We start from the raw sequence: 27,903 nt of genomic DNA, 5'->3' as shown, positions 1-27,903 counted from the left end.
CTATTTTACTTTTACTCATGCAGTGGTCGTTGTGGTGAAGTGAGGAAACCGTTTTCTTTCTTTGCCTGTGTCCAATCTCTTTCTCTCTCTCTCGATCATTTTGTCTCTGTTTCTCTACAGAGGATTAATGGCGACGAAGCTATCAACCCTTTACGTCGGGCATGGCTGGCGTGGTTTTAGTTCTTCTAATCACTCGAATCCACGGTTGCCTGTAACTCCTGTTCGCTTGCTGCCCATCTTCTGCAAGAATCGTCAGAGGAACTTCAGGTTCTTGGTTTCTTACTATCTTTGACTTCCCTTTTCGGTTTTGATCCATTCTTTCTAAATGCTTATGTTCTCAGTTTCCTCTACTAATGAGATGTTGGTTTCTTCTGTTCTGCAATTGTGTTTGAATTATGTGGTTTGTTCATAGCTGGGTTTGAAATCCTATTTCGAGCTGTAACATGGGCTATTTTTTACTTTGTCAATTCTAGTTTGTTTCTTGAAACTCGCGGGTCTTTATTTAATTGTTTGGTTTTTTCTTTGTGAAGGTTGCTTCTTCTTCTTCCTTGCGTGATAATTTTCTCTTGAAATCTTCCGTTCTCTCTCTTTCCATTTCATCAAAAGCTGATTTAGCGTTATATCCTTATATATTTCTTGTTCATTGTATTGTTTTCTCTCTTTCCTGGTTTTGGGTTTAACTCAGATTGTATAATCGATTATGCTAGCCATGGCACAAGTCTATTCTTAGTGCTTATTTTAGAAATTTCTTGCTTGAAAGATGATGGGTTCTTGATAGGGTTTTCTTTCTGTCTCATGCAAGAAACAATTTCTTTGCCTTCCCTTTGATATAGAATTTAAGTGAGCTCTTGAGTCTGGAATCTCTCTTCAATTTTAGTTGATTTTGAGTTAAATAATTTAGAAAAAGTGTTGAAATATTAAATAGACATCTAAATGGATATTTTCGTGTCCTTGTCAATCCCAAATTTTATCTTTCTCCTTTTGATAAGAATCTCTGATTTCTTTTAAGCTACTCAGAGGCTCAAAGCTCATAGAGAAACATTTGAAATGGGAAGAAGGAAAAGGTCTCAAAACTCGTTAAAGAAAAAGTCCCCAATGTTCTTTCTATTGAACTATGTAGGTGTCATTTCATATTGGAGAAACTTTAAATGAAGAATGTGATATCTGAGCTATTTGTTTTGCTATTGCACAACTCTTGATTTGTAGTTATCTTCTTAACTAACAAGGAACTTTGATTTTATTATACATTTATACCATTCTTTGTGAAGTGGGTGAATCTAATTTGCTAGTCTAAAATTTCTAATAAATTAAAAGTATGGGCAGAAAATAATTTTACATAGTGGCTGTTTGTGGGCTACAAAACATGGAAAATCAACCTAAAGCTCTTTTTTTCGCTTCACTTTTTTTTTAAAGTTTTCTTATAAATTTAGGTATTTTCTAAAAGTTCATCTATTAAATAGAAGCAACTGAACCAGATAGTGATGGATGAGTTTTGGTTCTGTTGGATGTAATTGACTCTTTTCTTGAGCATAAAGTGATAAAGCAGCCGTTCAATTGCTGGAAGTAAATTTACTTTTAAGGAAAGACTCATGTTAAAATGCTGATGTTCCTGTCTATGCTGAAATGTGATTTGTGGAAGCTACATGATGTCAAACTTTTTTCATCCTTTTCTTTTATAGAATGTATCTTATTAACTAAGATAGAAATCTTCATTCTTTTGTTATCTTGCTTGAAAATCTTCTACCATCATGTAATTACTGCACTGTAACTCTCTTAAATGGTTTGTTCATGAAATTGACAATGTATTATCATTTGTTCAGTTCCCAACATAAGAGACAGCAAGTAAAGAAATTCTCTCCTGAACCGCCTCCAATGGATGAGAAATTCCAGACAAGTGATGATGAGTGCAGTGAAGTTCAAAGTGCTATTCCAGATGCCATTACAAGTTTGCCTGAGGCAGCCACGTCAACCAGTACTGAAGTTGATACTAGTTTTACTGCTAAAAATACTGAGACCAATTTTGACAATTCAGCTCTCGTGGATGAAAAATCTACGGTATTCTTCTCTGAAATTCCTATTTTCGTATCTATAAAGCTTTGTGTTCTATTGTTTTGGTAACTTTATTGATTCTATGATTTTGTTTCATGGTCATATGTGAGCTTATAGAGCAGTCTGGCCAATAAGGAGATTAAATGAAGATAGGAACTTTTGAAGTTGTTAAATTTATTCTTAAAAAAGAAATGTTCTCAAACAGACTAGATATTACCTTGATGTGGTGTAAGTGGTTGTCACCGGTCCCCAAAACATCTTTTGTGTGGAAAAGAGATGCACGTCAAATTCATTTCATTGAATGACAAATCTGAGAAAACACCTTGACTTGACTGGTTAGAGTCACTGATATGCTTTGATGAAGGATAGCCATGGTTGATGCTGTTTTACTAATATGGGGTAGTTCAGAGAAAGGAATGTTTCATGTGAACTGTACATTGGTGTACATTAGGCTTGCATTTTTCTGTGTTATGTTTCCTAACTGTTTCTATGCTAAAGCACTGGATGTTATCACATATGCCCCCAATTAAAAAGAATACATGGGGATCCCTTACATCATGCCTGAACCCCCTTTAGGTTCTTTCCTTCATCTGGATACTATATTCATTGCTCATATGATTTAACCTTTCTCACTATAGAACTTACCATGTTCTTAGGTTGCTAAATTCAGATTTAAGTGCTTTGTGTTCATATAATGAAAGATTTATGAAATTTATGAAGTACTTTATGTTGATTCTAAATTGTTGAATGTTTCTCTAGAGATCTGTGTTTTATACCATTCATTTTCCCCTAGTTACCTCATAACTGCCATTTGATTGTGCCTTGTCACTCAATTTGTTCCTCCTCTCTTTTACCTACGAATGGGATTGCTATAATAGGAACTGTGTTTTGTTTGTCCTACAGGCAGAAAATGGTGATGGTGGAGAGAAACTGTCAAATGTTAGGCTTGGGGATTTGATAGGCATGATAAGGAATGCTCAAAAAAGTAGGCAATTTCACTATTTACTTCTAATGACTTCTTTGCTGTGATTTTCTACTATAGGTCCTTGGTTTTTATAATATTATTTCATTGAGGAACATAATTACCCCTCACCCTGAATGTTCATTAGATATCTTGCTTCTGAACCAAGCTCGGGTTCGTGCATTTGAAGATCTTGAAAATATTCTCAGCGAGAAGGAGGCTTTGAAAGGAGAGATCAACATCTTAGAAATGAGGTTGGCAGATACTGATGCAAGGATTAAAGATGCAGCTCAAGAAAAAGTACACGTGGAAGTCCTTGAAGATCAGTTGGAGAAGTTAAAGAATGCGCTCACAGGAAGAAGAGCAGCTGACGAAAGTGGCCAAGATTTGTATGAGGACTTGGACCAAATCTTGAAGGAAAGAGCTCCTCTATCACATGATAATAGTTTACATTCTCTACGTGAGGTTCAATCTTTCAGCAAGGACCTTAGTTCATTAAGGACAGAGAATGTGTCCCTGAAGGAGGATATGCAAAAGCTTAAGGAAGAACTAAGTAATATAATGGAAACAGATGAGCGTGTATTGTTGCTGGAGAAAGACCGCTCTTCTTTGGAGGCTGCTTTGAAGGACTTGGAGTCTAAACATGTGGCTGCTCTGGCAGATGTTTCAAAACTTTCTTATTTGCAATTTGAATGTATGGACATGCGGGAGAAGATAGGAAGTTTGCAGGGATTGCTCGACAAGGCAACTAAACAAGCAGATCAAGCAATTTCAGCATTACAGGAAAATCACGAGCTCCGAAAGAAGGTTGATAGGTTGGAAGAAACCCTACAAGAAGCAGATGCATTTCGAACATCATCAGATAATATGCAACAATATAATGAGCTTATGCAACAGAAAATTAGACTTTTGGAAGAGCGCCTTCAAAGGTCTGAGCAGGACATACATTCTAATATTGAGTTATACCAACAATCAGTGAAGGAATTCCAAGATACATTGAACAGTATAAAAGAACAAAGCAAGGAAAGAGCACAAGATGGACCTGTGGATGATATGCCATGGGAATTTTGGAGCCGGCTGTTACTCATTATAGATGGTTGGTTTCTTGAGAAGAAAATATCATCCAGTTATGCCAACCTTTTGAGAGAAATGGCATGGAAGAGAGATGGACGTATATCTGCTGCATACTTGGCATGCAGGGACAAAAGTGAACATGAAACTTTGTCTACATTTCTGAGACTGGCTTTATCATCAACACGGTACTTTTTATTTTATTTATTTTGCATTTTTTGCTTCTTAGCAGTGAATTTTTTGTGTTTAACTTGTTTGTATTGTTGGTCATATAGTCCTGGATTGCATATCGTCCATATTGCAGCAGAAATGGCACCGATTGCAAAAGTAAGTTTAGATTTATTTTAGCATTCTCTTGAATATAAATATTCTGAAATATCCATAAAGGGTGCATCTTGTTGTCACCAAGGTAGTGAAGTTAGATGTTGTAACCTTCTTTTGATTGTCCCTTGTCTTATTCCCAAAAGTTATTTAAGTCAAGGGTAAGAAGGTATTTTTATAATAAGTTCGTATCATTATGTCATTTTCAATTCTTGTCATTGTCCATGTGAGACATGGTTTACCCTCATAGAAACAACAACAACAACAACCATAACCTTATCCCAACTAAATGGGGTCGGCTACATGGATCCGATAGAGGTTATGACAGTAATGCAAGTAAGAAAAATAAAAAGAAGTAAAAAGAAAATAAGTAAAGGTAACAGTCGAAGCAGTAGTCAAAGCAGCATCCTAGGAACATCCCCCTAGCAAGGGTCGGCTACACGGATCTTTGTCCTCCAAACAACTCTATCCGCGGTCATACTAGGATCGAGCCCTACCACATGCATATCATTTCTTATCACTTCTCTAATAGTCATTTAGGCCTGTCCCTACCTCTTTTAGCTCCATCAAGCTGAATCTGGTCACTCTTCCTTACTGGTGCATCCTTGGGACTTCGTTGGACATGTCCATAGAAAGAAGTGTGTAATACTGAAGGGTAAAAAAGTAAGGTTACATTCATGTTGTTACCAACCTTGGTGACAACAATATTTTCCCATACATAAAAGACTAATTTTATGTTATTCTTTTTTTTTCCTTAGTTTTTTTATTCTTTTCACGAGCTAAGAACATCATCTAAGAACTTTGCCATGTAGTGGGATGTTCCAACTTCATAATGAAAGGAGTTCTAAGACTGATCATAGTATTTTGTATATATGGCAAGGCCAAATTAGGTAACAATCATCAAAAGCCAAGGAAAATTCATAATGTAAGAAATCTAGAAGTGATAATTTACATTCTTTGAGGTATGAAACTGATGGTGAAAGGTTTCTGTCAGAAGCAAAGGAAACTTGCCTTCATATTTTTTTTTTGGACTTCCTTTTTACCTTTTTTTTAATAATTAGGCACATGACTGCATGATTTTCTTCATGCAGAAGAATTAGAAAGAACTGCTTAGCTGAGGTTCTGTTCAAATTGCGCCATATTCTTCTCCAGATTTTTGTCTTGCCATAACTTTCTTTTCACGTGAACAAAAATGAACAATTGTGACGCAGGAAGTTCTGCAAATAATATTTTGAGAACTCTGTTCGTTGAATGTAACTGATCTGAAGGAAGATGTGAATAAGCAAATCTCTAAGACATTTATTCTGGTTAATCCGCGATGGGTTGCCAACCGATTTTAATTAGATAAGTTTTCAAAATAGGTGTAGATAGAGACAATTTCTCTCTCTCTCTCTCTCTCTCTCTCTCTTGATAAGCAGAAGTTTATATATTTGATTAGAAAAGTGAGTAGAGAAACATTTAACACTTTAAATAGAACATAATGCACTATGAGATTTTCTCAATTATCCACGTACGATATACATCATTCATGGAGTTGGGCCGCTTGCATTCCTTGGCCATAATTTAGTGTTCTCATGAATTATGCCAATGGAATGCAGTTGAGTGTAGAAATTATGTGGTTCACTTTTGGCTGATCCAGATACATCACACAGCCATGTGGTCGGGAATGCTCCATACTGAGATTTTGCATGGATAAATGTTCAGTGCTTGTCATATTGAAGGACTCACATCAATCTGTCTTTTTTTCCCCCTTATGGACAAGAATGATAAATTATAAGCTGAGTTATTGACTTTGCAACCTTTTTTCTGTCAGATGCTGACCTCGCTTTTGCTCTTGAAATCGCTATTTTTCTTATAAAGAATAATATATCATGCTATTTTCTAGGACTAATTTAATTTCACCCTTTTTGTTGAGTAGGCTATATTTCTTATGATACTGTAATACATTTGATTTTACATTTACATCCTAATAAATTACTGGACTGTTTCAAAGGTTGGTGGCTTGGGGGATGTTGTGACTGGTCTAAGTAAAGCGCTGCAGAATAAAGGACATCTCGTGGAAATTATTCTTCCAAAGTATGATTGCATGCAATATGATGGTATTGGTGACTTGAGGGTATGATAATTGTTTAATGAGGCTTAGGGATTTATCAAGGTGCTTGGAATGATAGGTATGAAGGGGTATGAATTTGTGAGCACTTACTTTTCTAAGCTTAATGGTTGTGCAGGCCTTAGACGTAGCTGTGGAGTCAAATTTTGATGGCCAGCTATTCAAGAATAAAGTCTGGGTTGGAACAGTTGAAGGTTAAGAAAAAAAAAGTCTGATATATATCAGGAAAAAATAGCAAAAATGCTGACTTGAGTTCTGATGTTTGCAGGTTTGCCTGTCTACTTCATTGAGCCCCATCATCCAGCTAAGTTTTTCTGGAGGGGGCAATTTTATGGGGAGCGTGATGATTTCAAACGTTTTTCTTTCTTTAGCCGCGCAGCGCTTGAGTTGCTCCTTCAAGCTGGCAAGAAGCCAGACATAATCCACTGCCATGATTGGCAAACAGCTTTTGTTGTATGAACAAGTGACATTCAGATATTAATCACAGATGACATGTTTGTGACTTTTTCTTCTTATCCTGGATATTCCAAATGATGATCAGATCTTGCTTTCTCAGGCACCACTTTATTGGGACTTACATTATCACGAAAGACTTGGCTTAGCTAGAATATGCTTTACATGCCACAATTTTGAGTATCAAGGGGAAACATCTGCTTCAGAGTTAGCATCCTGTGGCCTTGATGTTCACCGGCTAAACAGACCTGATAGGATGCAGCATAACTCAGCCCATGACAGAGTCAATCCTGTCAAGGTAATGGAGTTCACCAATTCATTGTAGTTAAGTATGGTGGAAATATTTATTTTTTCTTAGTTTTCTCTTTTATATGTAATCCATTTTCAGGGTGCCATCGTGTTCTCTAATATTGTGACAACAGTATCACCCACCTACGCTCAGGAGGTGCGGACAGCAGAGGTAAGAATTATTTGCAGGTGATACACTTTTATTGCTTGTGCTACTGTTCTGTATGAATGCTTAGTTGCTTCTTTAAGCATTAGTTTTGCTTATGGATCATGCTATAGATAGAAGGCTATTGTTGACATGAGAGTGTTTTTGGTACATATATGACTGATTCTTCTGATACTTTTCAACACCAAAAGAAATTTTGGCTTCTCTGTTGGTATTGTCTTCGTAGGCTTAAAAAACAGATATGTATTGGATCATATTGTAGGGCACATGGATATGTTTAACCTTGCCATGAAGAGAGGTGAATGTGCTACAAACATGCTGAATATCATGACCAAATTTCATGTAAGCTCTGTGTATAATAACCATTCACAAGAACCTCAAAGTTTGTTTCATACATGGCTGACAGACCAGAAGCGGTAGCTGATAACAAGAAGTGAACACTTGAAACGATTGACACAGAACAAAGATTTGCTTTGTGTTTATGCTAATATAAGAATAATTATTGTTGTCAATTAAATACATATGCATTTTGTTATTTTCTTTTAACTGCATTATAATAAGGGAAAATTGCTTTTACATGGCCCTTTTTGGAAGGGCTTCCTAAATGGTCCACCGTTTTGAGCCATGTGACAGATGACTCCGAACATTGGATAGAGAGAACATTGTATGAATTAGCCACATGTCAAAATTCATACTCAAATTCAATCAAATACCCTCCCATGTATGTCCATGCATCCTTGTGTATATCCCCATGCACGCCTATAGTACTGGATTTTCAAAGCTCTGTTTTGCCACTTGGAAAACTCTGATTGGGTGAAAATTGACAGGTAATGTAGGGGTCTACTGTCAACAAAATTTGGGCACCATATGATATGCCATGTGGCATATTTTTAGGGCCATTTAGGACAGGCTTCCTAATGGACCCTTTGCAGAAATGGCATCATCACAGGTACTGGATATGGTTCACTACCTAACGTCCCTGCGGACCAAACCAAGTGAAAGGAAGAAATATCTTTCCATCATCTTATGCCTGAAGTAATAATCACTGTATACATGAGTTGACCAGGATCTGCTCTGACTGGATCATACAGTACCATTTGATATGGTTATTGGAAAGAATTCTACATCCAAAGTGAAAATAAGTTGCCAATTGACTTCAGTATGTATCATTTTGGTCTTATTATTCATGCGTTGATAATAAAAATAAAATCACTCGCCCTCTTAGGACTACTTAAAAGCTTTAAATATTTTCTAGCACTGGGACACTGGATTATTGATATCTGTAGAAATAGGGAGAATTGCTGAGCTTGAGAAGAAAGGAAAAAAAAACTAAAAACGGGGTCAATTGAGCTCGCACTGTTGGATGAAGCATCTTCCACGTGTTGAGCTCTCAGGCCCGAACTGCAAGGCACCGCAAGAGAAGGAATTGCAGAGGATTTTAATCCTAGTGTGGTATCTTAGAAATCAGTTGAAATTTACTTGGTAAACTAGTTTGGCATCTTGGTTGTGACAACACTAGAACTTGATAACAGTATCTGAACATTGAGTAAGAGAGGAGAAGATAGAAGAAGAGAAAATGGAGAGAACAGCCCACAGTTTGAGAGAAAGGCTGAATGCTCAAACTGTGGGTGGGGAGAGTTATTTTTATTAATATGAAAAGAGATAATGACAATAAAGGACATGGTCCACAACTAAAGCCTATAACTTATGTTTACTTTACACTTAAGGATAGAAAAATAAAAGCTAAGTGCAATTATACCCCTACTGATACGATACAACTTGACATTGGTAAAGTCTGATCGTGAAACACACACACCTACATCAAATCACTTCCCAAATTTTCTCTCCAACTTCTTCTACACTGGCAGAACAGGACAAGGGGTACTTCAGTCCAATAAAATTTGGGTGACAAGTCTACATGACACCAACAGAGGTATCGATTAATCTGACTCATTTTGTAAAGGATCCATATCAAGTATTTTATTCCCCCCCCCCCCCCCTTTTTTTTATTTATTGTGCAACAGGATGATTATGTGTTGTGTTCTGTTCATCAACTTAGTGTATTGGAGCGATTTATTATTACCATTTGTAGAATGTATTGTGCTTTTTTCTACTTGTTTTTTGATCATCTCTTTTTCCCCCTTGTCTACAGGGAGGACATGGTCTGCATGCTACTTTAAATGATCACTCTAAGAAGTTCATCGGAATTCTTAATGGGATTGACACTGATACTTGGGATCCTAAGACTGATACTTTTCTTCAAGTTCAGTATGGTGCTGATGATCTTCAAGGGAAAGCTGAAAATAAAGAAGCTTTAAGAAAGCATCTAAAACTGTCCACTGCTGAAGCTAGACAACCTCTGGTATTATAAAACCTTGAAACCCAGGAATTTATCCTGTACCCTAGTTGGCCTACTTCTCTAATGCAAGATATCATCGTATGACACTGTTCCATTATTCCAATTATTGTAGCAATTTTTTCTTCAAGTCTCTATCTGATGACCCCCACCCGACTTTCTTATTACATGTTTTCTTTGATGAAATATTTTTTCTGACTCTGAAACTTGTACATTCTATGATGTACCAAGCAAACATAGTTTCATTGAGTGAGTTTTGTGCATGGGAAGATTTAGAGAGAGCAAAAAGGATCTTCACATGGCCTTTATTGACCTAGAGAAAGCTTATGACAAAGTTCCTAGGGATTTAATCTGGCATGTGCTAAAGATGAGAAATGTTTTGAGTAAGTATGGGACTTAATTAAAGATACGTATGATGGTGTGGTGACTAGTGTTAGAACTATTAGGGGTCAAGGTAGTGAATTCCCAATTCCAGTTGGGTTACACCAAGGATCAGCCTTGAGCCCTTATCTGTTTGCACTTATCATGGATGAGTTAACCAGAAGCATCCAAGGTGAGGTCCCTTGGTTCATGCTTTTTGCTGATGACATTGTTTTGGTGGATGAAACAAAGGCTGGAATTAATAACAAACTGGAGCTATGGAGATCAACCTTGGAATTAAATGGTTTTAAGATAAGCAGAACGAAGACGGAGTATATGGTTTGTAACTTTAGCAACTCCAGGACGGATAATCAGGGGGTAACAGTTGATGGGATGGAGATTCCACAAAGTGATTTTTTCAGGTATCTAGGATCGATCATCAGTAAGGAAGGTGATATAGAAGATGAGGACGGATAATGAGGGGATAACAGTTGATGGGATGGAGATTCCACAAAGTGACTTTTTTAGGTATCTAGGATAGATCATCAGTAAGGAAGGTGATATAGAAGATAAGGTCTCTTAGAGGATTAGAGTAGGTTGGATGAAGTGGAGAAGTGCATCCAGAGTGTTATGTGATTGACGGATCCCTTTAAAGCTTAAAGGAAATATTTACAGGACTATCATGAGACTGGCTATGATGTATGGCGTGGAGTGTTGGATGGTCAAGAAGTGCCATATAGATAAGCTGAGTATAGCAAAGACGAGGATGTTGAGATGGATCAGTGGCAAAACCAGGAAGGGTAAATAAGGAATGATATTATTAGAGCTGGCTTGGGAGTAACCCCGATTTAAGATAAGCTACAAGAAAGTTGGCTGAGGTGGCATGGCCATGTTCAACGGAGGCCTTTGGATGCCCCAGTTCGGAAGAGTGACTCGATTATGATTGAAGGTGTTAAAAGAGCTAGAGGTAGGCCTAAAATGACCCTAGGAGAAATGGTGAGGAAAGACATGCATAGCTTAGGACTTGCTACAAGTATGTCGTTGAATAGAGCGGTTTGGAGGGAAAGGATCTGCGTTGCCGACCCCGGTTACTGAATTTAAGACTGATTTGGTTGTTGCTGTTGTTATTTTCCTTCATCTTTTATCTTATCTTCGCTGGGATCCATGTAGTCGACCCCCGACCCCGTTTAGTTGGGATAAGGCTGAGTTGTTGTTGTTGATTTTTGGCATGGGAGCTCTGTTCTTAGTTGGAGGTAGGAGTAGATCTACAGTTTGCTGTGTGAAAGATATAATAGAAAACATATTAGAAGAAAGACATAGGTGCAGAATTGTAGAGTGTGGAGAAGTTCTATTTGATAAATGGATAAAATAAATAATGCTAATCTATGATAAAATATGTATCGCTAATTATGGCAGTTCCTAAGCTGTAGATTGTTTTTGCTTTTGGAACTGCAAAGTGAAAAAGAAATCTGACACCATCTTTGAGGTCTCACTATATGTTTTATTTTCTTGGATTCATAAGATAGTGTAACATATGATGCATATCTGAATTAGTTGGTCAGTCAAGAGTCTTTGTTTGAAAGCTATTTAAAATCTCTAAGAAGTGTGTTCTGCAGGGGTAGTTTTATCACTAGGATTATCGAAATAAATACCTGAATGGGCAGAATGGGACTTAGAATGAACTGGCACAGAGGCAGCTAGGGCAGCAAACGAAGTAGAGAGCTGGGTCATCATGTGGTGTAAAATAGAGAGCTGCTCCTGGGAAAAATGCGACTCTATAGAACCTGTAGAACCCTCAGTACTCAGTGTGGTGTGCAAGAGGTGGATTACCATCATTACCACGGTCACGATCACCAGTAGTACCACCACGGCCACTACCAGTCTCAGGATGCTCATGAAGTTTCCAACAATGATCTTTAGTATGGTGCTCCTTACCACAATACTCACACTTTAAATATCCTTCACAGTCTGGCTGCGATCTCCTGAACGGTTGGAAGAACCCCCACCACGGGATTGAGAACCAGAATATGGGCAGCAGTATCAAGTAAAAAATATCCCCGAGGAATATGGAGTTGCATCAAATTCAGCAAAAAGGCCATCACAAGGGAGTTGTCAGTATTTCACTTCCATTGAGCAGAATCGGCAGTTGTAGGCTTCTCCAGTTCTCCCGTGAGATACTTAGAAAAACCACGGGAATCGATCGAAAGGAAGCAAGACTTTGACCACATCAAATAATTACTCCCATCAAGTTTAATAGAGCAAACAGGGTTTGTAGGGAAATCATGACGGTTGTTCCCTCCATCCTAAACAGGGGATACGGTTGAAGTCGCTGACGTATCTGTTCCCTTCATCTGAAATAGATAATCTCAAAAAACAACTGCACAAACAAATGCGCCGGAAAAATTCACCAAAGCATGCCACAAGAGAAAGTGTGGCATGAACAGCCAAAAAAAAAGGATCAGATCTAACTTAGACCATAGGTAGCAAACAAAAGGGACCCTCAGTGGTAGAAAAGGTCACCACCAAGGGTGAAATAAAGCTCATGTTCCAAGGAAGGATCCACGAGAGAAAGAGAGGTGGAAGGTGGCAGTGCTGGTGGTGGCGCTAGGTGAAGGCAGAAGGTGGTGGTGGCGGTAGCTTGCGGTGGCGAGTGGTAAAAGGCGGTGAGTGGTGGTGGTGCTGTGAGGAGGCAGAAAGAGAAAGGGAGGTGGCAGTGCTAGGGTATGGCGGAGAGAGAGAGAGGGGAAGATCCCAAGATGGATCTCAGCTCTGATACCATGTTGAGATTTGGGAAATTGTGACTTGTGTCGGTACTGACACTAGCTCCTTTATTTATAATAGAATGACAAGAAAGTAGGGTTACATTAGGATTACAATATAACGATCGTAATGACTAAACTACCCCTGCACCCTATTTTACAATACTATTTTTTAGTAATCAATCCTATTACTACCAATCTGTCGGTTGGATCTTCATCAAACTTCAGAGATAGTTTCTACCATTGTAAAGACACTCTCGACCAGAATTTGAAGAGGATCCGAGTGTTGGATTCAGAGTTATTTATTTTATCCTATTCTGGTCATCTCATGGTCCTACAGTTTTACTCTATTTGGGATCATCTCTAGTAGGGTTTGTGTATTGTGATTTGCAGCTACTTCTCTATTTGCTATTGTTGCTGGATTTATTTTTGCTCTCTATCTGTTATAGATGGCTGATCCAAAGCTTCCCATGGACTCTTGGCTGAGTTGTTTATTTTTCTCTAAAACTGGACTTTGCGATTTAGAGAAATCTTCCTGGGGGTCTACAATTATAGTGATTATGATCTGTCCTGCTGCAACATGTTCAGTTGTTGTCTGTAGCAAGGTTTAAAGTATCAGTATCGGGTATCGTATCAGAAAGGTGATTTTAAGAGACATATCATATCGGAGAGTATTAACCATATCGGGTCACGTATCGACCCTATACAGTTGATACTTTTTAAGTATCGTATCAGTGCCGTATCGTATCGATACCCTAAAAATAAGATACGTATCGGTTAGTATCGGCGGATACGTTAAGATACTTAAAACCTTGGTCTGTAGTATTTTTTAAGATAACTTTGGTCAGATTGATGGTGCTGGAATATGATAATTGGACTGACCATGTATTCTTTGTTGTGCTCCCCTGTGTTAATTGTTCACATGTATTGCTACACTTGAGGGGGAGAATAATGATGGTGGGAGTTTTGAAGAGTACTTCTTATTTTGTCTCTGCCTTCTTATCGATGGTTGTTGCCTCTATTTTCTTATTGAAGATTATAGCTTCTGTCTTCTTATCGAAGATTATTTGCCTATCTCCTTACTGGAGATTATTTGTCTCTCTTCTTATTAAAGGCTTGTTATTGTGGATTTTTTCTTATTGAAGATTTCTTATTTGCCTGTCTGGAGTTTTTCTTGCTAAAGATTTCTCCCTATTATCTGTGTAGATGTTTTCTAGTTGAAGATTTCAGGTTACTGGCCCCCAACGATGATTTATTTGTCTTTTTCTGCTGTCATCTCTGTGCATTTGCTATTCTGTTGCTGTTAAATACTTTTGGCATGCAGCGATGATTTGTTCATCTTCTACCACTGTTCTTTTCTGGCCTGTGGTTGTTGTTAATCATGTTATCTGCCGCCTATATTGTTCATTATTATCTGGGTATCTTCACGAAGAATTTTTTACTGTGGCTGCTGATGATTGGTGTGCTTGTGTTGGTGTTGCAATCGGAAGGAAGTTCTCTTTGTGGTCACCGGCATCTATGACTGCTATATATGTTCAAGACTGGTTCTACCGTTTATATCTGTTTTTGTTGTTCCAAGCTGGATCCTTTGATATATATGCTCCAGCATGAGGGGGAGTGTTAAAGTTTATAGTGAAAGTTGTTATCTATAGTCTGTGAACTATTGTCTTTGTGAAGTCTACTAGAGGGTAGTTAACTAGTTATCATCTATAGTCTTTTCTTAATAGAAGTCTTGTGTTAGTGTTGTCCTTATCGTATTATTTAACTGTTTATCCATATAAATAAATATTGTGGCTGATGATAAGGTGGTTTGATTCCCAACCGTAAACCTTCTTCTCCCTAGTCAATCTGTCTCTCTTTGTTCTCTTCTTCTTTCTTTCTCCATCTCTTCTCTATCATTTATTCTGGTTGTCTTATCTGATTTTTCACAGTTTCAACTCAAAGAACAGAATGGCTTAATTTTTTTAGCTTCTCATTTCTAATCTCAAGAGCCATCATACCTACACGGCCTCACATCCTCCCGTGTTTAACCAGACTAGAAACCTATCCTTACTTTCAACCATCGCCAAGAAACTTCAAAACTCTCCAAGACTCCAAATGATATCTCTATCATCTTCCAGCTTGGGCACCCTTTATCACTCAGTTCCTTTGTGCCTCTCTATCTTACCCTTTTCCTTGATCCTTAAACCCACTGAAGCTACGTTTTCTATAACCTGTGACCCTTTTATGACCTGACCTGCCTGTTATCTCTAAAACCCTCTCTCTCTAATCCAATTCCTTATTTTGGTGTTTAAAAACCCTGCATCAATTCTCTCTAACATAAGTAAATTTTCCTTGGAAAAAGTGATGAATTCAGTGCATAATATTTAATGAGGATGGTCATTTAAACTTGTTAACACACTAACATCAAAGTTTGATTGTGTTGACGAAAATTGGATGTAAATTAATGTACTTTTTATTCTATACCTAGATTCACATGCTTGCTCATAAATGAAATCATTTAATTCCCAATGTGTTATTCGATATATTTATTTTGATCTCCTGATCGTTTTTGGAATAGGTTGGTTGCATAACGAGACTGGTACCACAGAAAGGTGTACATCTTATTAGGCATGCAATATATAGGACAGTGGAGCTTGGAGGGCAGTTTGTACTCTTGGGCTCAAGCCCTGTGCCAACTATTCAAGTAATATTCTTTCTCTTCCCCTTACTTTGGCAATTGTGGGCCTAATTTTAGAGTGTCACTTTGGCAAATGTAATATGATATTGATGTTGTGAAACTTCAATTTCAATTCATCTTCAATTGTCTTCTGTCATGGTTAAAATTGATGTCATCTAGCATATCAAGATGAACATTACCTTATAAACTGTCCAAAGGAATGACATCAATATGTCTTGCAGTGCTTTACAGTCAGATGCAGATGCAGTGTTAAATATATATCAGCATATTGCTGACCCCTTGATATGACTTCATTGAAGTTACAATATATAAAGGTATTCTCAGATAAATTGGATGATATTATACTTGGTAAACTTAACTAAGATGACCAATCAGTTGGCATAACGATGCAATAATTATGACTGCAAATTGTAAAAAACCCATGTTGATTTGCAAATTAATTAATTAAAAAAGGGTCATTACATAGTGTGAGTCCCGCTTTCACAGGGTCCCAGAAGGGGCAGACTGGAGTTCTTAACTTTCAGAAATTTTTGCATGAAGTGGCCAAGGTTCAAGAACTCGGTTTCGGTACAGGTTTCGCCCTGGCCAAAAACCGAATTGGGCTAAATTTTTTTTTTTTTTGAACTCGATGGCTGGTTTCGGTGGGTTTTAGACCTATTTTGGGGCTGAAACTTGGTACTCGGCCTATTTTAGGCCATTTAAACACAATGACACTATCAAATTTTACAAAAACAAAGCCCAAATAGGAGTTTCACTTTGGACCCTAGGTTGGTAGGCGACGACGTACTAATAGGCCTTATTCTACACATAATTTAGTAATTGAATGCAATCAAATCATACAATTAATAGAAAACAACTTAAATAAACATTACAAATGTAAAAGTGTACAACATATCAAATGTGAGATGATTTCTCACAAATCTTGCAAATTTGTAGATTTTTTAACCTCTTCCCCGTCTCCGGCAAGTTCTCTGTCGAAACCAACGTAAAAAATGACCAAAAATGAGCTCCACAGCCTCCACAACACACACACACACACTTCTCTGCCAAGACAGTCGAGTTCTGTCGAGATCTCGACTGTCTCGGTCGAGATCTGGACAACTTAAAGGTGAGTTTGGGTCGAAATCTCGGTCGAACCAAGATCTTGACTCGATCAAATTGGGTTATTTTTATGTTTCGACCTCCATCTCGTCTCGGTATTTCAAAAAAGCAAGTTTTTACAGACCTCCGAGATCTTGGCGATTTCTTGTACCATGGAAGTGGCTGTCGTTAGACTTAAACTTACGTCTGCACACTGGAAACCTGGACTTCTATCATCACACGAAGCAAAAAGTAAGCTATTGTACACTACTACATCAAAAGGAGATTACACATTACCCTTGTACATGCTTACCAACTACACTACTAGAGTTTGAACATTCTCCCAAGTTATGTATGTCCTAGACCCACATGTATGGCTATGTTAGGTCAGCTATTTTACCCTACTACATCAAAAGGAGATTACACATTACCCCTGTACATGCTTGTTGACTGCATCTTATTCTATATTACACTACCCCACATCATGCTATACTATCTACATTGTATTGAAATAACTAGAGAATAAAAAATTATACATGAGGTCGACCCTGGATTAGGGTCAAAAAGGGAAGGCCCCTTGGCTCCAAACGCATACTTTTGTTGTCTCCCAGCTCAGAGGGAGGGAACCGACTATCTCTCTTTCTCTTGAAAGGCTCGACTCTTTAGGAAACCTGGGATTTTTCGGACTCTTGAGGCCTTCAGGTGGCTTTCAATGCTTCAGGAACGAGTTTCGAGGCAAGCTTGGGATGTCTTAGGAATGGGGAAGGGGTCCCCTACTTATAAGGGACCTTAAGTGAGGAGGGTAAACTGTAAAGCCTCCCAAAGACCAAAATTTTGAAAATAGGCTGCGTGGATCCTTGCAGCCCGATTTTATTTTCCGCGGATCCGCGCAGAGTTCTGCGTATCTGCAGAGCGGGTTGACAGTCTGCATGGAGCCTCGGAAAACATGGTCTTACAAAAAAGGAAGGTTGATGTGGCAGCTGCCATGGTCAAGGGAGGTGAATAGTACCTCCTTCAGAATTGGTTTAGGGTCTTTTAGAGTAACAAAATTCAATATTTATACTGATAATAGCATTTGGTCATTTTCCATATCCAAGACCTTCCTTGAGAGAGCTATCGAGATTGTGGCCATCCACATCCTGTTGTCATCATCACTAGGGGGTGACAAATGCGGTGTCCACGCTAGTTAATGTTAATTTCAAAATATATATTCCCTCTACTAAAATATATTGAATTTTAAATGGTATTACTTTCGAAGGATATGTCATAAGTGTTGGAAATGTGTCCATCAAACCCTGATTTTTATATTATTTAAATTTATTTATTATGTGTGCTAATTGATGGGCTAGGCTTTCACTTGAAATCGTTCTCGACTAGGGATAGGACTAGACATCTTGTTCATATGGTTGTTACACTATGTGCTCTTCGGAATGGTGATTCCAAGACACAAGTGTGAGTGCACATACAGTGTGTGCATAATACAAGATCACACGTGAGTCTTGCATGTGTCATTGGCAATTGATGAGAAACAAGATTTTTTATTAGTAGAATTCAATTGGTTCCTTGACCTGAGAGGTCCTTGTCGTTGTGGTTACACATCATGGATTGTGGCACACCAGTGGTTGATGTCTCCCTGACTACGTATCAGTGTACTGGATACATGGTGTTTGATCATGAATGAGAGAGACACACAACATGGAATCCACTACCCTAATGGGGAATATTGAGGAGAGAGAATGTCTGTGTATGATTGGACAGAAATCCAGATGTGGTAACATTTTTGTAAAGTGTTAACAAATTGTTTTGAAAACTGATATTATTTATTAATAATATTATTTTATTAAATTTTTTCAAAAAATTGTTGGTCCAATCACTAACACAAAATCTCTCTACTAGCATGTTTGATCGACTGGGGTTTGGCAGTAATGAATTTACGTGCCCTGTAGTCCATAATATGATGTTGTTCAGTGGATGGACTAATATGCAATTAGCTGGATTAAATTTCGAATATGTAGCACTTTGGGGAGTTAGTATTAACTTATCTATTAATGTCTCAATAATATCATTGATTGGATCAATGAATATTATAAGATATTTGGATTAGGTAAGATACCCAATTGGATCCTACCTCTTCCCACTTTGTAGCAGACAAGGACACTTGTCATTGAAGGGATTCACTAATTAAGTGAATATGCACACAAATAAGGTATCCCACTCTAAGTGGGCAACCTACTTCTGTAAAAGAGGAGAAGAGGGACTGAGGGAGAGAAGGCCACGATTTGGCATTTCCTCTCTCCCCTCCTTCCCTCCTCTTTGGTTGGTGATTAGGGTTTTGTGAAAATCCTAAAAGAGAGTGTGTTAGTGTGTGTTCCCGACGAAGGTGTTCCTTGGAGTGCTCAAGTGTGAAAGATCCAATCCTCCGCTGCGTCAGGCATTTCCCACCAACAAAAATGTTGCAAAGTTGAGTTTTAAAATGATGTAACAGTAGGTACTTGTTTGTTGGTTGTAGGAATCCCTGAATTTACGGCCTTCGTGCTTTTTTTTTTGGATAGATTTTACAGGCTCATTGAATTCTCATTTGGTTTTTTATACTCCTGCTACACCAGGATGGGTTTTTGGTGGTGGTTGGGATCTTCTTTGCATCGTATTTTTTTTTGGGTTTGCAAGTTTTGCAGTTGTGGGAGGGTTCCTCCTTGATTTCAAGTTGGAAGGTTGTCCTATATATTACATTGTGTGTTTCCTCCTTTCTTAATTGACTCTTGGTGTGATTGGGGTGGCTAAAATGAGTTTTTTCTGCCTCTAGCTTCGTTGTATTTTCCTTTTTAGGCAGGATCTCTTTTTCTCCCATTTGTATAAGTATAATTAAAGAAGGCTCCACTTTTGAGATTTTGGATGTGTAGATTTGTGGAAATTGTTTCAGTAACATTTGAATAAATTAAAATTTTTAGGTGAGTAGGTAAAAATCTTTATATCTGAAAATTATTTTGTCTTGGGGTGAACTTTGACATCCATGGCATCTCATGGCAGTAGTTCTACACTGGGTTCCTGCAGCAGAGGATCCAAGTGGCCATTCTAGCTGCAGAGGTGTGCCATCTTTAGTATTTATATTATTATTTACTAAAAGTAGTGTGTGCTACTTTGAAGGTGTTGGAGTATTAGGCGTAAACTGGTGAGAGTGATTGCAACTATATAAATATATAATAATATCCTGGAGCATCTTAGATGGATATCTGGCATGTAGTGCAGGCAATCTTCGTAGAAGTTATTGGAAAGGATTGGGCCATATTCCTGAGTCTATGTTCTTCATGATATCTAGGTAATATCCTTTGAAGAGATGGATCTTATGTACCTGTTAGACTCAATCAAAGTACGAAAAAGTAGTGAACAGACTGATTGGATGCTTCTTGAGTGCTGAAGAAACAAAAATATTGGGTAAATTGCTGTTAGTTTGTATTTATAATATATCTTTCTAGTGCTTCCTGAAAGATGTGAATCTATCTAAACCTGTTAGACCAATGGGGCACTGATTTTAACATAAATGGGGAAAGGTTGTCTGAATGTCTGAGTGGGACCTGTCTATTTATCACACTAAAGATATGTTGTATGCACCGTAGTCCATTAGTGAATGTCGTCTAAGTCGGGCTGCTCATCAGTGCGTACTGTGCTCCCTCTTTCACGTATTTCAGTTAGTTCTAGGTAAAGAAAATAAAGGCTGAAGTCTTCTACAAGCATCTCCCTCCTATTCCAGCGCCACTCGTCATCACCACTTACGCTATTACCCTGACCACTTTGGGGAGCGCTTCACACAACCAATAGATTGATGACGGACTTCAAGCAATGCTAGGGTCCAGGTTAGAACTTAGAAGGGGCGTTAAGAGATTGATAGATCGAGGGAGAGGCTCTCTAAGTTGTTCTTTTTGTTTGTTTAGTTTTTTGATAGGTTTGGTCGTCTCTCATCCAGTTCTATACTAAAAATGTAAATTTTCTTCATCCATAGGAAGGATAATGAGGCAGATCCAAATCATCTATCAGATAGGGGAGACTTTAGGTATTTCATGTATAAAAATGCCTTATACATCTATTGATATACATTGTTATTGCCTTTACATAACAGCTCGAACTTTTAGAATAAGCGGTTGTAACATGGTATCAAAGCAGGGAGGTCAAGTGTTCAATACCTGAGAAGTGCAACGGGATTCCTTGACACATTCTCCCCTTGGTCCCATGTGACAGTGTTTCTGGGTGAGTGCATGTCACATGCAGGGCCGTGTGTGCAGGCATCTAACTGCATGTTCAGTAATTCTAGCCATCATAGCTTCAAAATTCTTCCAGGAAAGAAGCTTTTCCTTTTGTCATTGGTTGAAGAACCATGGGGGATGAAATTTTCCATAAGAACAGGGATATGTAGCAAAAACATGTATAAGCCTCTTGCGATACCATCTTAGCTTCCACTTGTAAATTGATAGGTCAATTAATGGAGCTACAGGTTCATGACCCAAATTGGTTATAGATGCACTGAAATGGTTGCAGTAGCTGTTAGTATCCATCTCTCTAAGAGAATTCTATAAAGAATGTTCCAGTGCTTCTTGGGTGCTGTTCTTGTGGTTCTCACCATCACATGGTCAAGTTGTTGTAATAATATTGTCATTCTGTCTCTAGTCCAACCTATTAAATGAATCTGATGATTTAGATGTGCCGTAGAAACACCTTGCTGTTCAGTTTATCTTTTCTATTTTTGTAGTTGGTGGCATTAGCATCTATGTTTATATGTTGGATTCATCAAATGCCAAAATTTGTGTGTTAATTTGCTCATTCTTATCCGAATCTGGTGAAGAATAGCATTTTCTGTATTAATAGTTGTGATGTTATTTAAAGTTTTATCATGATCAGATGTTCTCTAATTTCTCTGTCGATAGGTTGTGTCTTGTCTATCCAATTTTGCCTGATGTAGCAATTATCTTCTTTTGTAGAAGGAATTTGAGGGTATTGCGAACCATTTTCAGAATAACCCCCATGCTCGATTGATACTGAAGTATGATGAGGCTTTGTCGCATGCCATTTATGCCTCATCTGACATGTTCATCATCCCTTCAATCTTTGAGCCATGTGGGCTTACACAGGTATGATCTTCACATTCTTACTTTAATCCATGCAGCGCAGTTAAGTCATGCATTTCTGTCGAACTACCTATAGTGCCTCTTGAGACATCCCTTCTGGTTGTGAAGTATGGAAGCACTGTAACGGGGTGGTCCATCACCTTTCTGTGCATGCATGCACTTCAAAACACAAATTGGGTTTTTCTGCAAAAAGGTTTTCTCATTTGCTCCATTTCAATTATGTACAGATGATAGCAATGAGGTATGGTTCTGTACCTATTGTACGAAAAACAGGGGGTTTAAATGACAGGTGCGTTAGTCACTGATTTACTCTGATCTCATGTTTTACTTACGTTAGACTGTTTCTACGATGGAATTAAAATAGGTTTCTGTAAAAAAATCTTCCTGTAGTGTTTTTGATGTTGATGATGATTCAGTTCCACTACAGTACCGCAATGGGTTTACATTCTTGACACCTGATGAGCTGGTAATAGTTGTGACCATAATTGAGTTTATATCGTTCTTTACTTTTTTGGCACCCGTGTTTCTCATTTATCGAAGGCTCCTGTAAGCCATATAGAATAACATGATTTGGTTTGAGTTTTTCAAGGTATCATCACCTAAAATGGAGTTATTAACTGAATGTTAGTAAAACATAGAAATGAGTTCCTTCAGATCTTAAAATGTCTGCAGCATTCCTATTTTTATCAACATTTCAGTGGTGACTTGAGATGACTCTATTTTGGATGATGACTATACATTATAATGCTATTCAAAACCAAGTCAAATATTTCTTTGCATTCCAATCACAATTCTGACATGCACTTGTTTTGAACTCTCATAGGGAGTGAATAGTGCCTTGGAACGTGCATTTGACAACTACATGGAAAACAGTAAGAGTTGGCAGCAGCTTGTTCAGAAGATCATGAAAACAGATTTCAGTTGGGACTCATCAGTCTCACACTATGAAGAACTTTATGTAAAGGCTGTCAACAGGGCCATGGAACAGGAAAGGAAAACACGTACCTGAGCCATTTTTTTGTTCTTTTTTGCATGGGTTCTTTTGCTTATTTGACGGTAGATTCCAGTCTTAGCTGGAGCAATCTTCCCAATTCTCACTCTACCTGTCCAACTGAGGAAGTTGGTTTTAATGTGAATCTGCCAAAGCTTTCCGTGCCTTCATGGCTGTTATTCAGAATGAGATGATTTGTTATCGAATATACCTAATGCTGGAGAGTGAAGAGTTCTGAAGGTTTTAAGTGTATATAGGCACACTTGGGTCGATTTTCCCCTTGCCTCCCCAGTTGCATACATACTACAACCAGTCATGTAATTCTTTTGTTCATAGATGAACAGACTCAATTGTATAAATGTAAATCTTGTTCTTTTATGGGACTGCCAAAGAGGTAAGAGGCAAGTTTTGCCTTCATTATACCTTTAACTCTGTGCTATAAGATTTTTGAACAGTGTAAAGAACTTACAAGTTTTAGGCTATAATTTTGCAATTGATATGTTATTTGAGCCTTCTTTCCTCTTTGTTAGTATTGAATAATTGCTAGATTTCTCTCAAAGAACAAATTTTCTGGTTTTGTCTTTGCTTCTAATTCTAGGTTAAATTGATGACCTACTACCCGGTCCTTAATGCTAATTATGTTGATGGTTAGATTTCCCCTACACTTATCATCAGTTATTGGTTTCTTTCAAGTTTGTTCCCTATCAACTGAACAGCACAGAAAACAAAGGAACAAGAAACAGTTTCAAAACTGCATTAAGGTACGATGAGTAACCTGATTTAAGAACTGGCTGCAGATCCCCACACCCAACAAGTCCCTAAACTCTTTTTAAAAAAAAAAGAAAAAAAGCTGTGATTGTCCTCAATCAAAACTGCATTAAGGTACGATGAGTAACCTGATTTAAGAACTGGCTGCAGATCCCCACACCCAACAAGTCCCTAAACTCTTTTTTTTTTTTTTTTTTTAAAAAGCTGTGATTGTCCTCAATCAGTGTTTTAAGAATCGGGAACGGATCAGCTGATCTGAATCAGTCAATCTGTACTGGATTGCTAGAATTGGGGCATATCTTGGCTGATTCTTGACCAATCCATTCCAAGACCGATTCCGATCTGATGCGAGTCAGAATTGATGGAACCGATATGGATCCTGATTCTCCGAAGTTTCAAGAGATTACTGAAGAAACAACAAGGTGAACAACCCCACAGGGGAGCAAGACAAGAAGGAAAGTGACCAATTGCTTGAAGAGATTATTGATGAAGCAAAATACATTAGAAAATATTAATCACTGTTACACAAAATTCACATATTTTCCATTAGTTTGCAATATTAATTTACATGACCAACAACAAACTTATTTCTAAACAGTCTCAGTACACAAATTGTTGAAGGAAGTGTGCCTCCTCAATTCACTCACTTGCCGGGGACAAAGTTGGTGGCATATGCCCAAGCATTGTTGCTGACAGGGTCGGCAAGGTGATCAGCCAGGTTCTCCAAAGGTCCCTTGCCAGTCACAATAGCCTGAACAAAGAACCCAAACATGGAGAACATGGCCAACCTGCCATTCTTGATCTCTTTCACCTTCAACTCAGCGAAAGCCTCAGGATCATCAGCAAGGCCCAATGGGTCGAAGCTGCCACCTGGGTAGAGTGGGTCAGTGATCTCACCAAGAGGCCCACCTGCAATACGGTAGCCCTCAACAGCACCCATCAAGATAACCTGTGTAGCCCAGATGGCTAGAATGCTCTGTGCGTGGATCAAACTTGGGTTGCCCAAGTAGTCCAGCCCACCCTCAGAGAAGATCTGTGCACCGGCCTTGAACCATACGGCCTCGCCGAACTTGACTCCATTGCGTGCAAGGAGCTCAGGGAAGACACAACCAAGAGCCCCAAGCATGGCCCATCTGCAGTGGATGACCTCGAGCTCTCGGTTCTTGGCGAAGGTCTCGGGGTCAGCGGATAGCCCGGCAGTGTCCCAGCCATAGTCACCGGGGAATTCTCCGGTCAGGTAGGATGGAGGCTCACCGGAGAAGGGACCCAAGTACTTGACACGGTCAGGGCCGTACCATGGGCTGCCGGATGAGATGGGCTTTGGCTTGCCTACGGACTTTCGCATGGTGACCTTTCCTTCTCCAAGAAGATCAGAGGCGGATCGGCCGAGCTTCACAGCCTTTCCGGCCAGAGAAGGAGAGGAGAGAGCCATTGTGGAAGCAGCCATGGTGACAGACGGATGGATGGATTGTGTGAACGATGCAAGTAGAAGACTTGCTTCTCTGGTGGGATTGACTTAGGCTTATTTGGCTGCTATTAATAGGAGTGGAGAAGTAAGGAAGTCCTTATCTTATAAGATCTCTATCTCTCTTCCCATTGGAGAATTTGGGTTTTGGGATTTTGTTTGGAGGACAGTTGGCACTCTTAGATCCACCAGTTGCTGAGATAATTTCTTTTGCCATTTCCATTGACAATCCCAAGTTTGAGGTGGAGGATTCCGCTCCTCTCCAGCCCGGTAGTGGATGTCGACACGTGGATATGGTGCTGATTGAAGGATCCAGATCCTCGATAGGACCATGTTGCCAAGACACGGTGAGGTCCGAAATGATTGTCTTACTCTTGTCCGAGCGTCTTGCCTGATTGGGGGTAAGGCAATCATTGCGCGCCTCACTCTGTCTTGGTAGCACGGTCCGATCGAACAGCTCGACAGTAAAGGATCCAAATTATTGATTGAATGGCACCCCAAGCTAGGAATGATGCATATCGTATATGCATGTCTATGTGATGTGCATCATTCCTTCGATCGGCACCCTATCCACGTGTTGACATCTGCCATCGTCCAATGCGGGGTGCGCGATGGAGAGGAGCCGGATCCGTCTTTGGAAGAATGGTAGCTGATGAAGAAGGGAGACAATACTATGGTAGACTAGAGGACCAGATGGAATCACATCTATCAACACCACTTGTCATGGTCCAAGTTTCATTGAACCGTTCCACATTTAGCAAACTGACAATTTATGCTGAAAATATCTAATGCGCTTATACGGTAGGATTTGAATCATTTTTATTTTTATTTTGGTGCCAAGTGGGATCACCACTATGGTTGCTCAGAGAGAAGCATTGATGCAATTGTGTCAACTGTCAATTGACCAAACCTCGGGCATGCCTTCAACCAGGCAATGATATCAATGTTTGAAAAATAATATTTAAGGTATCATTTTTTAAATCTCCAAATACATTATTCACATGTCAAGTTTCATCCCTATCAGAGTTTACCACATAAGAAAATATAGCTTTGAAAATCCAAGACTAGAAGAGAGTTTCATTGAAAGAATTTGATTCTAATGACCAGAGAAGCTTATACCAAATACCATTAAAGTGGAATCTTACCCTTGAATGTATCTATACTAGCATCTCTCGGATGGATGGATATCTGATGATCCAATAGGAGACGTGGCATGACATGATTCGTCTGGAAAAGAACACAAACCATGTTACAAGATTTTTGATAGGATATGTCTCGCAAACGGACACTATCCAATGAGTCAGCAAGACAGTGAAGAATCAACGACCACAGCCAGATGATGATGAGTGGTTTACAAGATGCCACGTGGGAAATTAAAAAAATATCTATCCTCGCAAAAATATCAATTAATGAGAAAGACATGTATTTTAACCCTTTTATATGGAAACAAAACCGAACAAGGAAATATCTTCTTCTCACCGAAAAATAAAAAAAAAAATAAAAATTGATACCTTAATTAAATAGGAATATAAAGTACACATTGTCTGTCTGTACTCTGAGAGTCTCTCTTTTTTCCCTCTTCTTCTTTCTTGTTAAATATATGATTTTTTTGTTGAAATTGTTTTCAACAAAATTCTATTTCTTGTATATTAGATATTAGTATATTTTTTTTTTCCCTTGAAGGTGGCGGCGGAAACGATTTGATGCAATATCTATCTCAAACATTTTACAACTAAGGATCTCGATAAACACATCCATTAAAACTAACAACGAATATTCTCCAGTCTCAGCAACTGGTGGATCTAAGAGTGCCAACTGTTCTCCAAACAAATTCCCAAAACCCAAATTCTCCAATGGGAAGAGAGATAGAGATCTTATAAGATAAGGACTCCCTTACTTCTCCACTCCTATTAATAGCAGCCAAATAAACCTAAGTCTCTCCCACCAGAGAAGCAAGTCTTTCTACTGGCATCGTTCACACAATCCATCCATCCGTCTGTCACCATGGCTGCTTCCACAATGGCTCTCTCCTCTCCTTCTCTGGCCGGAAAGGCTGTGAAGCTCGGCCGATCCGCCTCTGATCTTCTTGGAGAAGGAAAGGTCACCATGCGAAAGTCCGTAGGCAAGCCAAAGCCCATCTCATCCGGCAGCCCATGGTACGGCCCTGACCGTGTCAAGTACTTGGGCCCTTTCTCCGGTGAGCCACCATCCTACCTCACCGGTGAATTCCCGGGTGATTACGGTTGGGATACCGCCGGACTCTCCGCCGACCCCGAGACCTTTGCCAAAAACCGAGAGCTCGAGGTCATCCACTGCAGATGGGCTATGCTTGGAGCTCTTGGCTGTGTCTTCCCTGAGCTTCTCGCGCGCAATGGAGTCAAGTTCGGCGAGGCCGTGTGGTTCAAGGCCGGTGCACAAATCTTCTCTGAGGGTGGATTGGACTATTTGGGTAACCCAAGCTTGATCCACGCACAGAGCATTCTAGCCATCTGGGCTACACAGGTTATCTTGATGGGTGCTGTTGAGGGCTACCGTATTGCAGGTGGGCCTCTTGGTGAGATTACTGACCCACTCTACCCAGGTGGCAGCTTCGACCCATTGGGCCTTGCTGATGATCCTGAGGCTTTCGCTGAGTTGAAGGTGAAAGAGATCAAGAATGGCAGGTTGGCCATGTTCTCCATGTTTGGGTTCTTTGTTCAGGCCATTGTGACTGGAAAGGGACCTTTGGAGAACCTGGCTGATCACCTTGCAGACCCTGTTAGCAACAATGCTTGGGCATATGCCACAAACTTTGTCCCTGGCAAGTGAATGACTAGGAGAGTGACTTCATGGGGGGAACAGGTCCTCCTTCCATTTTGTGTGTGGACTTGAGATTATTGTATGTGATATAAACTGATTGGTAGGGATT

The 27,903-nt window shown here is 39.1% G+C and overlaps 3 protein-coding genes across 3 annotated transcripts; 2 read left to right on the top strand and 1 right to left on the bottom strand.

Moving 5' to 3' along the window:
• The first annotated feature begins 60 nt into the window (after positions 1-60).
• LOC122650224 (probable starch synthase 4, chloroplastic/amyloplastic) lies at positions 61-23,182 on the top strand. Its single transcript, XM_043843570.1, has 16 exons — positions 61-267; positions 1,821-2,055; positions 2,953-3,034; positions 3,159-4,269; positions 4,357-4,408; positions 6,396-6,518; positions 6,631-6,706; positions 6,781-6,965; positions 7,069-7,263; positions 7,354-7,425; positions 9,572-9,781; positions 15,455-15,580; positions 21,625-21,774; positions 21,999-22,060; positions 22,162-22,237; positions 22,595-23,182. The coding sequence occupies exons 1-16, from the start codon at positions 128-130 to the stop codon at positions 22,778-22,780; spliced, it is 3,081 nt and encodes a 1,026-aa protein (XP_043699505.1). The 5' UTR covers positions 61-127; the 3' UTR covers positions 22,781-23,182.
• Positions 5,884-27,897, top strand: LOC122650225 (chlorophyll a-b binding protein of LHCII type 1-like). Its single transcript, XM_043843571.1, has 2 exons — positions 5,884-5,894; positions 26,999-27,897. Exons 1-2 carry the CDS (start codon positions 5,890-5,892, stop codon positions 27,801-27,803), a joined length of 810 nt encoding a protein of 269 aa, XP_043699506.1. The 5' UTR covers positions 5,884-5,889; the 3' UTR covers positions 27,804-27,897.
• On the bottom strand, positions 24,017-25,043 carry LOC122650227 (chlorophyll a-b binding protein of LHCII type 1-like). Its single transcript, XM_043843572.1, has one exon. The coding sequence runs from the start codon at positions 24,975-24,977 to the stop codon at positions 24,174-24,176; it is 804 nt and encodes a 267-aa protein (XP_043699507.1). The 5' UTR covers positions 24,978-25,043; the 3' UTR covers positions 24,017-24,173.
• Positions 27,898-27,903: the final 6 nt, after the last annotated feature.

The sequence above is a fragment of the Telopea speciosissima genome, chromosome 2 (genome assembly GCF_018873765.1).
Source record: "Telopea speciosissima isolate NSW1024214 ecotype Mountain lineage chromosome 2, Tspe_v1, whole genome shotgun sequence".
Taxonomy (NCBI): Eukaryota; Viridiplantae; Streptophyta; class Magnoliopsida; order Proteales; family Proteaceae; genus Telopea; species Telopea speciosissima.
This window is presented reverse-complemented; position numbering and strand designations above follow the sequence as displayed.